Source organism: Mesocricetus auratus, unplaced genomic scaffold, assembly GCF_017639785.1.
Source record: "Mesocricetus auratus isolate SY011 unplaced genomic scaffold, BCM_Maur_2.0 Super-Scaffold_100006, whole genome shotgun sequence".
NCBI lineage: Eukaryota > Metazoa > Chordata > Mammalia > Rodentia > Cricetidae > Mesocricetus > Mesocricetus auratus.
Genome location: NW_024429190.1, coordinates 104,483,451 through 104,501,689, shown reverse-complemented (window position 1 = coordinate 104,501,689; position 18,239 = coordinate 104,483,451). Strand labels below are relative to the sequence as shown.

The following is an 18,239-nucleotide window of genomic DNA, read 5'->3' as shown; positions in this document are numbered from 1 at the left end:
CCCTCTCTGCTCTGATGTACCCAGACAGTACTGGTTAGAAACAACAGATTCTCAGCAAAGGGACTGGTTATGCCAAGGTAAATGGGAGCCAGCAGATATTGTAATGAATCCCTCCTCTCCCAAAATTCAGCAAGTAAAACACCTTTTCTGCTACCCTTAGAAATGAATCAACAAGCCGGGCGGTGGTGGCGCACGCCTTTAATCCCAGCACTCGGGAGGCAGAGGCAGGCGGATCTCTGTGAGTTTGAGGCCGGGCTGGACCGACAGCCTCCAAAACAATACAGAGAAACCCTATCTCGTAACCCCCCCCCCAAAAAAGTGAATCAACAAATGCAATACATAATTAATTATATTAATGGCTAATTCGCTCAGGTATAGTAGATAACAGTAAAGCAAATTATTTTGGATCTGGATCAGGTTAAACACAGGGGCCCCCTCCTGGATACTCATGGAGTAGTGGGGGGTGGGGTGGAGGAGTGGACTCGTGTATTCTTAAACTGTTACTTACTCCGGGGATGTGTGCACAGGCCATGGCTCACACATGAGGGTCAGAGAGCAACTCTGTGGTGTTTCACCTTTCTGTTTGCTTGTTTGTTTTTGAGACAGGGTTTCTCTGTGACTTCGGAGCCTCTGGACCAGGCTGGTCTTGAACTCAGAATCTTCCTGCCTCTGCCTCCCCGGAGCTGGGATCAAAGGCATGCGCCACTACCGCCCAGGTCTTCTGCCACCTCCTCTGGGGACTCCCGGGATGGAATTTAGGTCATGCTTTCATGGCCAGGCACTTACCTGCCAAGCTATGCTGCCAGCCAAAAGTTGTATTTGGGAGCAAAGTCTTGCTCAGTTGCTTTTTTTCAGTCCTGATTTGCTTTCAGTAAATTTCTATAGAACCTGGATACTTGCTCCAAATATGATCCTTGCTGAGAACTCCCAGAGCTCTCCTTAGGGCCACGGAGGACTTCACATGGGGGCAGCCTGAGACAGCAGGTCAGCTCCCATGGGTCCTCAAGACTAAGCTGCAAGAAGTTCTCATAAGCAAGTACCCTGCAACTCTCCTCACTTGGCAACAAGGGCCAAAGGCTGACCTCCCGTCCTGTCCTTCTACCAAAAGCGGCTGCTGTGGGAGCGGCTCCTGGTCTTCTCTTGTCTAGCCCCACCCACCGCAGGCAAAGCCCGTCTTCACTTGTGGCTCTTCCAAAACTGAGTCAGAGACCACAGTCGCCATGATTCTCTGCTGGAGCAGAACCCCATTCAGCCCAGAGGCCGCAGCGCAGCGTGGGATCCTACCTTCTGAGAGGTCCACCTTCCACCTGACTGCTTCAGGGTTTGGATACTGTCAGTTCTGCCTTCCCAACACCCAGGCAGGGGTTTGTGAATGTGAATGAGTTGCTTGGTCCACTCGGCCTTCAGGCTCAGTGAGGGCAGATTCTAGCACACCAATGAGGGAGATCTGAGGGTGAACAGGCTGCCGCAGACTCCCTGAACCATACTTGCCCTATCCCACCCTGACACTCGTCCTGATCCCTCGAAGAATGGCTGCTTGAGGGGGTGGGGATTTAGCCAGTGGTAGAGTCCTTGCCTTGCAAGCAAACAATCCTGAGTTCAGTCCTCAGCTCAGGGAAAAAAACACAACAAAAACAACAAATGAGCTGGAGAGATGGCTGAGTGGTTAAGAGCACTGCCTGCTCTTCCAGAGAATCCAGGTTCAGTTCCCAGCACCCACATGGCAGCTCACAGCTGTCTGTAACTCCAGGGGACCCGACACCCATGGCAAAACACTGATGCACATAAAACAAAAATTTAAAAAAGATTCATTAAAAAAAGAATGGTTGCTTAATAAATGAGTTTTGTTTTTTTTTCTTTGTTTTAAACCAACCAAGATAAAGACCAGGCTAGATGGAGAAGAGAGGAAATAAGTACAGTATATGAAGAGGATAGGGGGTATTTAAGAAAGAATCAAACTGAAACCATTTTGAATAAATCTTGAATAGGGGTCAAACAAAGTTTAAGTTCCCAAGACCTCCCCAGACCTGGGTAACTGACATCGCGGACACCCTGGCTTCTCAGACCATTTGTCATTTGTATATAATATGGCTAGTGATTTTTATTTTTTAGTTTATCTTGTATCCTGTCACATTGCTGAAGGTGTTTATCAGCTATAGGAGTTCCCTGGTAGAATTTTTGGGTCACTTATGCAAACTGTCTTATCATCTGTAAATAGTGAAGTTTAATTTCTTCCTTTCCAATTTGTATCCCCTTGATCTCCTTTTGTTGTCTTATTTCTCTTGCTAGAACTTCAAGTACAATATGAGACATGGGTGATGGGCGAGCTGCCCCGCCAGCACTTGAGTGAACCACCAAGGAGAACAGAGGTGTGCCACAGAGCAATGTTCCTGCGGAAGTCCCTAATCTTTGGTCCCCACTGGTGGGGAGGCGTAACTGTAAACTGGCACGTATGTTTATGTTTACTCTGCTTAGACACTTGCAGGGTGAGGGCTGGGGGTGCGGTCAGCTCCCGAGGCTGTGCCGTTGTCCCTGACCAGTTTCTGCTGTGCCGCTTCCTTGCATGGCCTCTGTGTCTGCTTTGGTTTTTAGGAGCCTTGGGTCCACAGCACAATTAGGAGACAGGTGAGTACCACATGTGATGAAGACAGACGGCCGCAATACAGGATGGGGAGCTGCCAGGATGGGGTGAGGGCTAAGCTTGACTGTCCACTTGACTGGAGCTAGAATCAACCCAACTCAAGATGCTGGACACTCCAGTGTCTTGATCAGAGTAGTTTAAGTGGGAAGACCCACCCTTCTTCTGGGTGGCACCTGCTGGCGGCAGCCCAAGCAAAACGACATGAAGGAAGAAAACTGCAAAAAAGCCTTCACTCTTGCAGCTCAGTTCACCTTCCCTGTTGCTGCTGCAATCCTCTGCTGCCATGAGAACCAGCTTCCTCAGTATGCATGGCACTGATCAGCAGCGGCAGCAGCGGCGGCGGCGGCGGCGGCAGGCCTCCAGGCCTCCAGGCCTCCAGCACTAGACCAGGACAGCTGAGACAGGCAGCCTCATGGATGGGTGACAACCAGGTTCTCAGCCTCCAATGTGAGACTGTTGGACTTGCTCAGACCATACTGTAATAAAGCCTCTTCTGATCTCTGTACTCATTCTATCTGCCCTGTTCCTTTAGAGAACCCTGACTAATAAAAATGGCATGAAAAACCCCAGGTCTTTTGGTCCAAAATCAAAGAAGCCTCTTGGTAACTGTTCCTTCCAAAGTTAGGAGTTAGAGTGACCAACGCAGGTAGCGATGGCCCAATGAGGAACACAAGTATTGTTTCAATACTCAAGATATTTGCCTAGCTGGGTGGTGGTGGCATATATCTTTAATCCCAGCACTTGGGAGGAGGCAGGCGGTGGATCTCTGTGAGTTCAAGTCCAGTCTGGCCTACAGAACGAGTTCCAGGTCAGCCAGGGATACACAGAGAAACCCTGTCTCCAAAAACAATAAACAAGCAAACAAACAAAACAGATATTTGCCTATCTTCCTTACGAACTTTGTAACTATGGGGAGCTGGGGATCAAAATCAGGGTTTTACACATGTGAGGCAAGAGTCTGCCATGAGCTACATTCCCAACCTGATTTATGAAAGTTAAGACTTTCCCTCCCTTTGGAGAGAGACAAGGTACAAAAGAAGATCTTTACAAGAACATGAAAAAAGGTTGGTTTTAGCCGGGAGTTGGTGACGCACGCCTTTAATCCCAGCACTCGGGAGGCAGAGGCAGGTGGATCTCTGTGAGTTCGAGGCCAGCCTGGTCTACAAGAGCGAGTTCCAGGACAGCCTCCAAAGCCACAGAGAAACCCTGTCTCGAAAAACCAAAAGAAAAAAAAAAAAAAGAAAGAAAAAAGAAAAAAGGTTGGTTTTAAACCAGGGGACTCAGATGAAACTAGCATCACTCATTCACAAGACTGGGCAGGGGGCAGAAGGGAAGGGTGGACCAAAACAGAAGTCAAGAGTCTCTGTGACAGGAGCGCTAGGTAGCTCCTCACTGGGAGAGCCCAGGCCAAGTCTGAAGTGACCAGAGGAGTACACAAGGCCGTCCCTGTTATTCTCACCACAAAAGCTTCCCTCCTTTTATAAAGGGGAGCATCTTTGAGACTTGTTTCCATGGAGAAGCCTCAGTTTATCTTAAGCAGGAAAGCTAGAAGTGTGAGACTCCTCAAAACCATTCTTGGGTACTGAGAGGCAGCCTGCCCAATGTGGATGCAATTCAGTCTAAGAGCCACGCTTGTTTCATCTAAGATGGGCTTTGGAGAGCTGACCAAGAGGTTGAGAACTGCGGAGGACCTGGTCCAAAATGTCATTTCTCAACAAAATGAGAAAATGCATTGTTCCTTCTGGAAATAAGAAGGCGTGGCCCGGGAAGGAGCCCCGAGCGGCTGTGCCCATCTTTAACAGGCTGGGCTGTTACAGCAGCCTTTGGTGGACGGCTTGGGGAGCGGCAAGCTGAGAGGCGGGGCCTGCAGTAGGTCAGCTGCAAAGCCTCTCTCTGCCTGGGAGCAAGGATCTTGTGGTCCTGCTCCCAAAGACTCCGAAGTCACAGGCTGCCAGTGCCAGGGGCAGGAAACATACTGAGGGTGTGGGCATGACTAGCTAGCCCTGGGTTCAATCCCCAGGACGGCAAACATTATTTCAAAAATACTTCTGACAAGGTTTTTTCCTTCTCTAAAATCCAGAGCCACACCACTGACACAGGGGATCCACAGTTCTCAGGCCGCACTTTGTTCCTTACTTCTTTTACAGACTCGTGTGACGGGTCAGTGGCTACACTGCTTTTTCTTGGCCCAGATATGACTATTAATATTAAGACAGAGTTTGTTAGAAGATGTAACTTCAAAGGTCAATCACACATACAGGGAACTAATTCATTAACAAAATGGCTTTTGGTCTTCGCTTAAAGGGACATTCCACCTTCGGTGGAAGACTTCGGCTGGGTGGCCTCTCCTCTGCCACCTCACTTCCAGGGCGACTCTCTCTCCACAGCAGGACGTTTGCACAGCAACACACGCTGTTCCAGAAACACTCCATGGTGGGTCCAGGTACCCAAAGCGTCACAGCATCATCAATGTCACCTCATTTTGTCACTGAGTCTGGATCTACCCAACTGAGTCCTGAGAAAGTGGATTAGCTTGGACTCTGTGAAGAACGCTGTCCCCAGGGTCACTCCTAAGCAGACGGTTCCCACAGCGATGTGTGCCAGCCTGGCAGGCCAGCCCTGCTCACAGCACAGGAATGCCTGGGGAGAGAAGCCAGTGTCACCACCAGGAAAACCAGGGAAACGCTATCAGTCAGCTTCTTCCTTTTTAGGCTTATTTATTTTATTTTATGTGTATAAACTTATGTGCAGTGTGTGTGTGTGTGTGTGTGTGTGTGTGTGTGTGTGTGTGTGTGTGCCTCATACCTGAGAGACTAGAGAAAGCATCAGATCCCCTAGAACTGAAGTTACAGATGGTTGTATGGGTGCTGGGAACTGAACCTGTGTCCTCAGAATGAGCAGTAAGTGCTCTTACTCACTGAGCCCTCTCTCCAGCCCTGTCATCCAGCTTCTAAGTCAGGTAAAGGACACAGTGATGGGGCTAGGGGTTACGTACTGCCCCATAGGTCTGGAGGAGATGGAGCAGACAAACCCTTGATCAGTCCGTTCAGGCTGGGTGGGAGAGGGAAGTCTAGAGGGAGGACCACTGACAGCCCGCGGAATGGAGCTGCATGAAGGCTGAAGAGAGTCTCACCTCTGAAACACTGGTAATGCCACCACTGAGGGCAAACACCCCGAGGAGAACAGGTGACAGGTGCAGGCCAGCCAGCGGCCTGTGGGGGCTCCTCTGGAAGTAGTGCTGGATAAAGTAAAGGCTCTGCGCGACCCGAATGCCCATGTTAAAGCAGTTGGCCAGGATGAAACCCACACTGCCGCACCAGCTGGTCAGGAGGTAGGATAGGACCAAGAACGAGGAAGACAGTGCCAGCATGGTGAGGTTGTACCTGGGGAGACAAGCAAAGTCGGGGCGTGAGGGCCTTGCCACAAGACACCACTATCACACAAAAAGTGGCCATACCAACCCACAGAAAGATCTAAGTTCACCTTACTCCAAACGAATTCCCATAATCCAATGTTCTTATACGCGTTGTGGGCAGGAACCGTTTGTTCAGTTCCTGTGCTAGATTAAACCAAGGCCTTACATATGTCAGGCATGCTCCTTTGCCTCCATGCTTTTCTTTTTTTCTTTTTTTAGAAACAGGGTGTCACTCTGTAGCCTACGCTGACTTTGAACCTCCAGAGTATGAGGATTATAGGCCTGAACTACTATACCTGGCTCAGCCCTTGGTTTTTTGTTGTTGTTTTGTTTTGAGACAGAGTGTCCCTATGTAGTCTAGGCTCGCCTCTAACTTACTATATAGCTTAGGCTGTCTGTCCTTCAGGAATCTCAATCTCTGTCTCTGTGTGTGTCTCTCTCTCTGAGGTGCTCAAGATCAAACACAGGGCTTTGCACAAGCTAAGCAAGGCTTCTTGTCTTGTTTTGTTTTGTTTTGAGACAGGGTTTCTCTGTAGCTCTGGCTACAACTGAAACTTGCTTTGCAGACCATGCAGGTCTTAAATTCACTGAGATCCACCTCTCTCAGCCACCTCCCCAGTGCTGAGGTTAAAGGTGTGCACCACGCCTCCCCCCCAGCTAAGCAAGCCTTCTTTACAGAACAACATCTGCAACCCTCAGGCCTTAAACTCATAATCTTCCTGCCTCAGGCTACCAAGAGCTAAAATTACAGGTGTGTGCTTCAATGCCCTGCAAAACCCATGTTTTTATAACACTGAATACTATATAGCTAACATGGAAATGTGACTTTTTCCTGACCCCTAAACAAAACATACAGAATTAAAGATACCTAGACTTTTTTTTTCTGTTTTTGTATTTGTTTTTGTTTTTTTCAAGACAGGGTTCCCCTGTGTATTCCTGGCTGTCCTGGAACTCACTCTGTAGACCAGGCTGGCCTCGAACTCACAGAGATCCACCTGCCTCTGCCTCCCGAGTGCTGGGATTAAAGGCGTGCGCCACCACGACCTGGCAATACTTGGACTTCTAAGGATAATAATTTATTAGGTGTTACTTTGTAATCAAAACACAAAAGCCCTTTTCAGCTGAAATCTTCAATGAATGTGACCAGGGTAATAATGCCAACTTGGTAAAGGTGCTAGGGACACTGGCAAGCAATTAATATGCATGACTCCTATCCTGTGCAGCTTAAATTTGTTCAACAGAGACATGAACAAGCACAGCGAGGCCGAGAACTCACCCGAGGACCACGGAACATTCCACCGTGCTAATGGAGTTCACCGCTTCCCCTGGAAAGCGATGCACTCGGGAGCTGAACCTCACTCAAAGCAAACGAGAGGCTCCCGAATGAGCTGTGAGCAGTGAGTAAACCTGGACCCTCCCTGAGGTTCTCCCGCTTGCAGACTCCCGGGCTCTCTCTGGGCTTTGGAGCCCAATGGTTACGCTACTTCTTTCACCACAGGTTTAAAACACCATCTTCAGTGTTCTGCAAGGGAAAGAGCTGAGTCTTGGCATCATAAAATTAATGCCACAGTCCTCAGAAAGTCTGTGATAGAGCCATTAACCAAATCCCCAGCATCTGGGTACTGCCTACTTCACAGGAGATACTCTATGAATATATAGCTGTTGAGAGAGTTAAACCCTGTAGGTCTCCAATTTCTGTCCACAAGTTAGACAGCCTCTGAGACCACCACCCAGGTTCTGTACATCAGAGGTGGTAAGAAAGCTGCTGTGTGTTCAATGAGTAATTCATCTGACTACAGATCATAAGGGAGACACTATGATCCCAAACATCTGGTTAGAGTTCTTTGGGCTGACCAAGGTCATGGCACTACAGAAACCTGCTTTATTAGAGTCCATAGTAAGAAACATACATATACTTACAAGTGCACACACACACACACACACACACACACACACGCACACACACGCTCACTGTACTCCAACAAAGGGTATAAAATTTCAGCCAGAAATTAAGAAAGAATGATCATTTGCTTCTCAGCAGAAAATGTTTTCATGACAAATGAACATACAAGAGCTTGTATCCACACTACTGCTCTGAGGTTCCTAGCTACAAATCTTCAGATATAAGTGTAGCTCTTAGCCCTCATCAAGAAAACTTCTCTTTGCAGCAGACAGAGACCATTGCAGAAAACCACAGCCAATCAAAGGGCAGAGCTGTAGAGCTCAGTCCCAACTGACCATCTATAACACAACCTCCACATCCAAGGCTCTGGGATTACTGCAGAAGAGGAGACAGAAAGACTGTAAGCCAAAAGAACAGGAAGTTTACTGTGAGGTTGTGTTCCCTAGGAATGGAAGTCTTACCAACATGGCTGCCTGCGTGTGACCTGAACAAAGACAATACCAATGGCCACGTTAAAACAGACAGGAGAAGCTCAAAAGGCCTCAGTCCTACACAAAGAACTAAAACTACAGGCAACTAAGTGTTGTGGAATATTATTTTAATTAGGCAAAGGTGTGTTACATTTGTTTGTGCTGTGTAAAGGTGTGTGGCTTACGTTTATGCTGCATTTGTTAACAATGCATGGATGTGTGTTTAATAATGTAAAGATGTGCTGCATCTGTTTCACCTTGCCTGCCTAAGGCTCCTAACTGGTTTAATGAAGAGCTGGCCAGCCAATAGCTAGGCAGAGAAAAGACAAGTAGAGCTAGCAGACAGAGAGAATAAATCTAGGCTTGAAAAGAAAGGAGGAATGAGAGGAGGAGGAGGAGGAGAGAATAAGGGGCTTGCCTGGGGCTGGAATCCAGGCGGCCATCAGCTAGCCAGACACAGAGACAGCAAGACAGGAAGGAAAGCCCCAAGGTGAAATGCAGATTAGAAAGAACAGGCCAAGTTGTGAGAGCTGGCAATAAAAGAGCTAAACTAGTAATCTCTGTGTTCAAGGAGTGTGGAGAGTTGGAGAAATAGCCTTTCCTAGGGAAGAGTTCACCAAACGGTCACCCAGCACCAAGCCGTCAGCCCATGTGGGACATACATTCAAGTACCATGCAGACTGAGGAGGTTGCATTTATATATTTAAGAACGAACACACACACACACACACACACACACACACACACTCACACACACACACACACACACTCACACATACATTTAGGGAAAGAGGCCATAAATTTGAATGAGAATAAGACGGGTGGTACATGGGAGGGTTTGGAGAGACGAAAAGGAATCGGGAAATTATGTAATTATATTATAATCTTAAAAATATTATTTTTTTTAAAGAAAAGAATGCTACCACCTACTGTCTAGGTTTCTTTATGGTCTGGTCATGAGACTCTGTTTCTCTCAAACAGTTCAAATGTGTTTCAGTACTGCCTCACCCCCTCCAGACTGACGCTGAAATTACTGTTAATTAAATTCTCTTCTGCCTGTTGGAGCGCACCTTTAATCCCAGCACTCCAGAGGCAGAAGCTGGTGGGTTTCTGTGAGTCCAGGGCCAGCTTGGTCTACACAGCAAGTTCCAGAACAGCCAAGACCACATAGCAAGAAATTGACTAAAGGAAAAGCGTGTAATGTGTGGTGGAGTCCTAGTTTACACACTGCCACATCTCTCACCTAGCATGCTTTAGATTAATTATATTTTTAATAGCAAATGGATTCAATATTAGGTCATAATGTGCCTTCAGGACTTTGACATTACATTTGTATGTATTTAGTTGTTTGTAGACGTGCCTGTGTGTACAGGAGAGTGCCTGTGTGTGCAGGGCACACGTAGAGACCAAGGACAATGCAGGAGTCACTTCTCCCCTTCAGCCATGCAGGTCCCAGGGTTAGAACTCTGGTGCCCCGGCTTGGCATCAGGCACCTACCCACTGAACCATTTCATTTTAGATGTAGTTCCTTTTGAAGAATGAGACAGACTAAAAGAATCAATGTGTCCTGTGCATAGATGAGGTGCTTTTTGTTTTGTGGACTTGCTTCTGTCGTATGCATTTACATGTGCACTGGGTCATGTTGTGCTCAGACCAGCAGGTTCCAAAGCTTCAGGCCACTTGGTGCTGGTAATGAACAGTCTCCTATTGGCCTGGGAGAAGACCAGAAGTCCCTAAGACAACCGCTTCCACCTGGGCTAGCATCCTGGCTACACTCCAGTCACTATGCAGCAAAGGCTACTATGTTCAGCAGTCAAAGATGAGAACAGAGGTTGCTGAGAAGGGAGAAGGACTCCCTGACTCTGGGTTACCCCTTCCTCACTCCACTCCTAAGACCAAGCCTCTGAGGTTCTCAGCGGTACTCAAGGTAACAGAGGCAGCCTGGAAACCTTCAGGGATTCAGAAATCAAGGGATAGTGGATAGACAGGACCACTGGTTCCATCCCTCATATTATCCTCTAAATTCTCTATCTCATCATTTTTATCCTTCTCATCTTACAATGACATCTTAAGATACTGCCCTAATATTTTTGGCATTTGGGATACAAAAAGCAGACGATCTTGGGTATGGACCAAAGATACTAAGCTATTTCACATCAGAATAACAAAGGAGGTTTTGAAATACACATGCATGCCCAAGGGCCTACAGATGTGATAGGCAAGAGTAGTACAGGTAGGGTAAAGAAGAAGCCCTGAGAGACGGCTCAGAGGCTCAGAGCACCGGCTGCTCTTCCAAAGGTCCTGAGTTCAATTCCCAGCAGCCACATGGTGGCTCACAGCCATCCGTAATGAGATCTGGTGCAGGGATACATGCAGACAGAACACTACATATACAATTTAAAAAGAAAAGAAAAAAGAAGCTCTGATTATAAATAACTCTCTCCATGGAAGAATTTGAATCACAACAGTGTTAAAACTCCTGGTGAAAGCTCCAAGGTAGGGGCCCAGTCTAGAGCTAAGAGGTAAGAAAAACTTGGGTTGAAATATATCTGCTTCTACATGCATGTGGGTGCTCTCCCTACATCTATGCCTGTACACCGCATGCCTCCATTCCCCAAGGAGGCCGGAAGAGGGTGTCCTGTCAGAACCCAGTACTTACCAGAGATTGTTAGCTGCCACGTGCGTGCTGGGACTTGAACCTGAGTCTCTTGAAAAAATAGCCAGTGCTCTTAACCACTGAACAATCTCTCTAGTCACTAAGAATTTGCTTCTTGAAAAAGCAAAGGAACCCCCTGGAGTTGAGGCCTGCTCTTAGGGATCTGAGCAGGGACACAGTGGAATGAAGACTAGCTTTTCCTAAGGCTGTCTGCATACCTAACAAATACAACTCCCCCAGGGTGGTACCCATCCCCATTAAAGGAAGCAGAGTCCTGGCCTCCTCGCCCCGCTGTGGGGAACACTAGGTAATCTGTGCCAGGGCAATGGCGGTCCTGGGTGGTGCCACGCTAGCAGTGTGGTGAGGCCTCTGAGAAAAGTGTACACAAGCCCATGCTCAGAACGGAAAGAAAGGGACGGGCAGTATTCCACTTTGCCCACAGGCCACGACTAAAGGCGTACTTGTGCGCTACCCACCTGTCAACCTCCTCTTTGCTCATGGCGGCGAATGTGAAACACTCCGTCACACCATTGACTGCAAGAAGGAGGACATAGACACAATAGGAGCGCAGCAACACAGGACCTACAGGAAACAACCCGCACACACTGTTAGCTCCACCGTGTGTTCAGACACCTGGGACCTGAGGGTAACAACGGGAGACAAGACGGCATCACACCTGAGGACTCGCAGTACCTCACGGCACTGACTGCCGGACAGCGAGGAATACACCCACAGACCTCGTGCCACCCACCAAGCAAAGCTTCGAACATTTTCAGTCAGCAGAGAGGTGGTGCTTGCTAGTTTGAGCACTGCAGTCAGTGTGTATACATTAAGGGAAGCTCAATTGAACAGGCTGCAGACCCTTTGGGAATAGCCAGGGCCTAGGACCAGCAACAAACTCCTGAGACAGAACCTTCACAATCCACGGCGAGAACCAGAGCCCCCAGTGGTGCTTTCTCCTAAAATAAAGTGACACGGAGTTACACCCAGCAGTACATTCTCCTCTGTGAAACAGTCCTGGCTGTCCTGGAACTCACTCTGTAGACCAGGCTAGCCTCGAACTCACTGAGATCCTCCTGCCTCTGCCTCCAAAGTGTTGGAATTAAAGTTGTGTGCCACTACAGGCTGGCTCCAGCAATACATTTTTAAGGTCAGTGGGACGATTCAGTGGGTAAGCGTGCTTGCTGCCAAAACTGACGACCTAAATTTGATCCCTGGGACCCACACTGTGGAGCAAAGAGCTCATTCCTGAAAGCTGTCTTGAATCCACACACATGTGGCACCTGTACACACACACACACACACACACACACACACACACACACACACACACACACACACAAATAAAGTGTAATTCTTAAAAATTTCAGATCAGGCCGGGCGTTGGTGGCACACGCCTTTAATCCCTACAGAGTGAGTTGCAGGACAGCCTCCAAAGCCACAGAGAAACCATGTCTCAAAAAAGCAATTAAAAAAAAAAAAGGATAAGCAAACTGTGGCCTTCCATTCAGAGTAGTACTTCTCATTGAGAACACCTTTAAAGGGGCTGGAGAGAGGGCTCAGCAGCTAAGAGCTCAGCAGCTAGAGGCACCGCTGCTCTTTCAGAGGACCCTGTTCAGCTCACAGCATCCACACAGCATCTTATAGCTGTCTAAAGTCCACTTCTGGCGATCCAACCCTCTTTTAGCCTTTAAAGGCACCAGGCATGCATGCAGTGCATATACATACATACAGGCAAAAACATTCATATAAATATATATATATATATATATATATATATAATTTTGAAAAGAAATTATTTCTTTTTTTTTTCTGGTTTTTCAAAACAGGATTTCTCTGTATTTTGGAGCCTGTCCTGGGACTTGCTCGGTAGACCAGGCTGGCCTCGAACTCACAAAGATCCCCCTGCCTCTGCCTCCCGAGTGCTGGGATTAAATGCCCAGCTAGAAAGAAATTATTTCAAAAAAACAAAAAGAAAGAAAAGATTTCTGGGCATTGTGGTGCATATGAGTTCAGGGTTAGCCTGGTCTACACTACATAATGAGTTCCAGGCTAGCCAAGGGTACATCATAAGATTTTGCCTCAGAAACAAACAAGAAAAACAGAACCCATGTATTAACAAATGTCAAAAACTTTAGACTAAAAAAGACACAAGAGTGTACATGCTGTAAAATTTTACTGACCTGAAATAAATTTATCCGTTTGTCTATTTTGTCTATTTGTTTCTCTATCTATTGTTTATTTATTTATTTATTCATCCATTCATTCACTCATTCATTTAAGGCAGGGTTTCTCTGTGTAGCCCTGGCTGTCCTGGAACTTGATCTGTAGACCAGGCTAACTAAACGCAGGGATAAGGTGTGTGTCATCACACCCAGCTGATCTGAAATTCTTTTTTTTTTAAAGAGCAGTACCACTGCTGGGATGTAGCTCAATGGTCTAACATGCACAAATCCCAGGGTTTGATACCCAGCACCACACATACACACACATACAAAAAATAAATAAAAACCAAAACTGATTAATCTTGGGCTGAAAGTGATAAGAGTGTTTGCTTAGTATGTTCAGGGCCCTAAATTCAAATTCCTAGCACCTAAATAAACTGATACATGCATATAACATACATGTATAAATAAAGTGATAAGGCCAAACCATGCAGATACGACATTCATTTCTGCTTAATGCAGGAATCCTTTCCAGGCAAGGACACATTCTATGAAAATACTTAAGTGGGAAGAACAGTGTTGTGTGTGCTCCCTGACACAAGACATTCATCTGGACACACAGCACGAGTAAGGGCTGGGCGAGGAGAAGTGGTGTGAGAGGGAAGCCCAGCAGGCAGTGTGTGCAGAGGCCCTGATGCTACCCAGACAGGACAGGGCTTTGTAGGGCGACAGCTTGGTCAAAACAACAAGCAATGAGCCAGGTGGTGGTGGCACACGCCTTTAACCAGCGCTTGGGAGGCAGAGGCAGCCTAATGATGGCAGTTAATTTATCTCTAGGATAAATTGCTCTACCAAATGAGCATGATAATAATTGGACAGCCCCTCCTGGCAACATCTTGTGGTTGTGTGAAAGCAGAGGCTGTTTCTTGGGAACTGTTTCTAAGGGGGCAGAGCTGGTATAAACAGTTGGATCCCCTATCTCTGCACATAAACTTCCTAATGGCTTCCTAATGAGGCCTCCCAAGCAGTTGCCTGATGGAGACTACTGCTTGAGGCACAAACCCCAAGGAGCCACAAATCATATCACAGGCTTCACAGCAGGTAGTTCCTCAAATTTCACATTTGCTCTGGCACAGAAACACCATCCCTTTCTCTCCCCAATGCCAAGTCTGAGGCCATTGTGGCAACTGAAACATGGAGGTGTAAAATTGTAGTGACAGGACCCTTTATATGGAGATGGGTCAGCAGAGAATCTTCCAGGTTCCTGTCTAGAGATCTGAGAAAGTAAAAGCATCTCTGCTCATCCCAGGATAAAAACTGCAAATGGATGGTCAGTCTACAGCCCAGCACAGTTTGGAACAGATAAACACGCCCAGGGACTAGCAAGTGCACTGAAATTCTCAGCAGCCTGGGGACCAAGTATCTCAGTGACAGATACAGCCCATGCTGCTTTTCCAAGCCGAGAGTCAGTAGATTAAATATACAACTTTATTGCTGAGATTAATTGTATTCTAGGCAAATGGCTCCAGGTTATCTTTCCAAGGCTTTTACTCATCACACTCTGAGATTTACCAAATAGAGACCCATCATAGCCTCCTCTCTGCTTTCCTCCCTCACTTAGAGGAAGCACAGGTAAGTACTTGGCAAAATATACTTATGGGGGGGCAGATATATATATATCTGAGAGGAAAGCCAATAGCAAGAAGGATTCCCCACTTCTTCAAGCGAGGGTGGAGAACTGAGTGCAAGCCCAGCCTGCACCCTGACTGCGGCTGATAATGAGGGAGCAGCCCCGAAGCCCGGCTATCCAGACATTCTCCCCACAGTGACACATGGACTGAATTTCATGAGCCGCTTCCATTTCTACTCAGAAATCAGAACAAACCCTTTACAGAGTCTAGCACATACCCGATCCTGAACTAAGCATGGCTCCTCCATAGATGTCCAGAGCCAGTTGAGAATAGGCAAAACCAAAAACAGTGATGGTCAGGCCAGTCAGCAAGGCCAGCTTGAGGAGAGACTCCAAAACCGCAGCAGCCACAGCAACGTCCTCCTGGACCAGGGGAAAGGAAGGAAGTCAGCTGAGTCTGAGCTCAAGAGCAGCTCATGCAGGCCATCCCTTCCAGTGAGGGCTCTGTGCCTCTCTGAAGCCTGTACTTGTCTTCATTCGTGACAGATGAAAGGAGAACTGAGCCGCGTCTCCAGGTGGGAGGCAGGAGGCTGAGTTTTCACCTCATCCAGGATAAATTTCCAGTATTGCTAAGAAAACACTGTCTTTATTCTCGAATTTTCACCTGTGCTGGTCAGATCTGTGCTGCTTCTCACTGATGGCTGGAAAGTCTGTTCTTGTCAGCACACACTGCTGCTAAGTCAGACTTCCGACCAGATCTTACTCTCAGATGCTGAGCATACATTGCACTTTGTAAACTATCTTCTAAGACATGTAGAGGCAGACCTAGATTGCTTTTAATTGCAAAATAAGTCAGAGGGAGCAGAGGAGACTACTCAGGTAAGAGTGCTTGATCTGCACGCATGAGGGCCTGAGGCCTTTAATTAAAATCCTCAGTATCCATGTTGGAAAAAAAAAAAAGCTAGGCATGGCTTTCTGTGTTTGTGGTGCAGCATTGAGGAGTGGGATAGGCAGATCCCAGAGCTTGCTAACCAGCCAGCTGAGTCAAACAGTGAGCTCCTGGTTCAGTGAGACCCGGCTCAAGGCATCAGGCAACGTAAACAGCAAAGGCCGGGCAGTGGTGGCATACACCTTTAGTCCCAGCACTTGGGAGGCAGAGGCAGGCGAATCTCTGTGAGTTGAAGGCCAGTGTGGCCTGTCGACCACAAATTCCAGGACAGCTAGGGCTACACAAAGAAACCCTATCTTGAAAAACAAAACAAAAAGAGCCAAAAATCTTTTTAAAGTGGTCAGAATTTTCAGTGATAACAGGGCTGGGGATATGGCTCAGCTGGGAGAGTGCTGGCCTAGCATGTACATGGCCCTGAGTTTGATCCCTCACACTGCATTAGCGGCCTGTGGTAACACACGTCTGAAATCCCAGCACGTGGGAGCCTGAAGCAGGAGGTTCAGAAGTTCAAAGTCATCTATGAGTAAAGCCCTGTTTCAGAAAACAAACAACAAAATTAAACCCAAGAATTGAGCAGACAAAGAGAAAGGTCGTAGAAGAGGACGGGGGAGACAAACAGGACAGCCAGGAGGACGGAGAAGCAAGCCCTGGGTCCTGCCAGCAGTGGACACCCTTGGCGTGGGGCGCACGCCTCTCACTCCACTACTTAGGCAGCGGAGGCAGAGAATCAAAAACTTCCAGGTCTGCCTCAGCTACGAAGGGAGCTCAAAGCCAGCCAGGGCTACAAGACTCAAAACAGAACAAAACAAAACAAAACAAAGCCAGGTGGTGGTGACACACACCTTTAATCTCAGCCCTTGGGAGACAGAGGCAGGCGGGTCTTCAAGTTTGAGGACAGTCTGACCTACAAAGCAAGTTCCAGGACTACTTAGTGAAATCCTGTCTTGAAAAACAAAAAAAACAAAGCAAAACAGAAAGAAGAGGAGATCTAGAAGGAAACGTCAAATCCAACTGAAGGACAACTGACTGTCCTGAATTTCTTGTCATTCACCTGAGATGAATGAGAGCCAAACTCACCGGCTTCTGACGTGTGGCATCCTTCCCCCTCTCTAGCACCTTAGCAAAGAATATATAAAAACTCTCCTCTATGGGCTGGAAAATTAGCCTAGCCACAAGGGACCCAAGATTATTCACTATATCATAGACACCTACAAAACAGAAAGAAGAGCGACAATCATGTTAGTTCTTAATTTCACAGCACTATATGAAAATTGCTTTTCTAATTTAATGTTTAATTTAAAATTTTAATCTTTTTCTTTTGTATATAGGGCCTCATGTAGCCCCGGCAGCCCTTGAACTCTCTACCCAGCCAACAAAGACTTGAACTTCTGATCCACCCCTCCACCTCCCAATGCTGGGACTATGGGTGTGCACCACCACATCTAACGTTCCCTGGTGCTGAGAATTAAACTCAGGGCTCCATGCATGCCAGGCAAACACTGTATTAACCAAGCTGCTTCCCCAGGCAAAAGTCTGTAAATTTGGAGAGAAACAGTGTATGGTTGAAGAAATGACAGGTTTATGTACCAAATGATACCATCTTGCAAAATCTGCATTACAATATTGCAACCATGATCCTGCCATTTATATAGTCAAGACAGAGGCTCTTTTGTCACTAGCCCTTTAAAAATTAAGTCATCAACTCGAAGCTGACTTTTTCTCTACTTCTATTTCCATTACTCTGGTATCACACTGAAAAATAAATATAAAACAGACCCTGAGAGACTGGGAGCAGATCTTTGTGACAACGAGGAGCCCCAACCCCTCAAGATGACTAGGAGAAATAGAGAGTGAGGGTCCCAACAAGGCTGCCACCCAAGTCACATGACAAGGTATTGTCAAAGGCCTAGTATCTATTAATGGTATCCATCGTTAATTAAAACACTTACCCTGATCGCCAAAGTTTAATACATTCAAAAATGTCATCACATATCGCTCCCCTATAACAGAAAATAAACTTAGCATTTCAAATGCAACATTCATTTTTTTTCCTTTTCTCTAGGATCTATCAGTGTTTCCAGTTGATAAATACACCCACCCACCCTACCTACCCACTCCCCCCGTTTATGAGCTCAACAATGGACTTGAGCTTGAGAAGCCCCTGCCATGCCTTCCTAGATGCCAGGCTTACAGGTGTGTGCCACCATGCCTGGCTCCGGTTGACAAGGACAAGTATTCTCAGAGAAACATCAGATAACCAATGAAAAACCAGTTCAGTGTCCTAACATTGACTTCATACCATCACTTAGCAACAGTTCAAAATGTGCTGAGGCCTTTACTGATGGAGTCTTAAATTAAAAACAAATGAAGATTATTTCAAAACTAGCCTTTAATCCTAGCACTCAGGAGG

At 46.9% G+C, this 18,239-nt stretch overlaps 1 protein-coding gene across 1 annotated transcript in view; it reads right to left on the bottom strand.

Annotated features, from left to right (window-relative positions):
* Positions 1-1,842: 1,842 nt before the first annotated feature.
* Positions 1,843-18,239, bottom strand: part of Rft1 (RFT1 homolog) — a 41,109-nt gene continuing 24,712 nt past the window's right edge. The window contains exons 8-13 of the mRNA XM_005085213.4: positions 17,779-17,829; positions 16,907-17,037; positions 15,159-15,303; positions 11,562-11,667; positions 5,775-6,024; positions 1,843-5,281 (exon numbers count right to left, since the gene is read on the bottom strand). Of these exons, the coding sequence (XP_005085270.1) occupies positions 5,114-5,281; positions 5,775-6,024; positions 11,562-11,667; positions 15,159-15,303; positions 16,907-17,037; positions 17,779-17,829 (851 nt within the window). The 3' untranslated portion in view covers positions 1,843-5,113. The remainder of the gene's footprint in view (positions 5,282-5,774; positions 6,025-11,561; positions 11,668-15,158; positions 15,304-16,906; positions 17,038-17,778; positions 17,830-18,239) is intronic.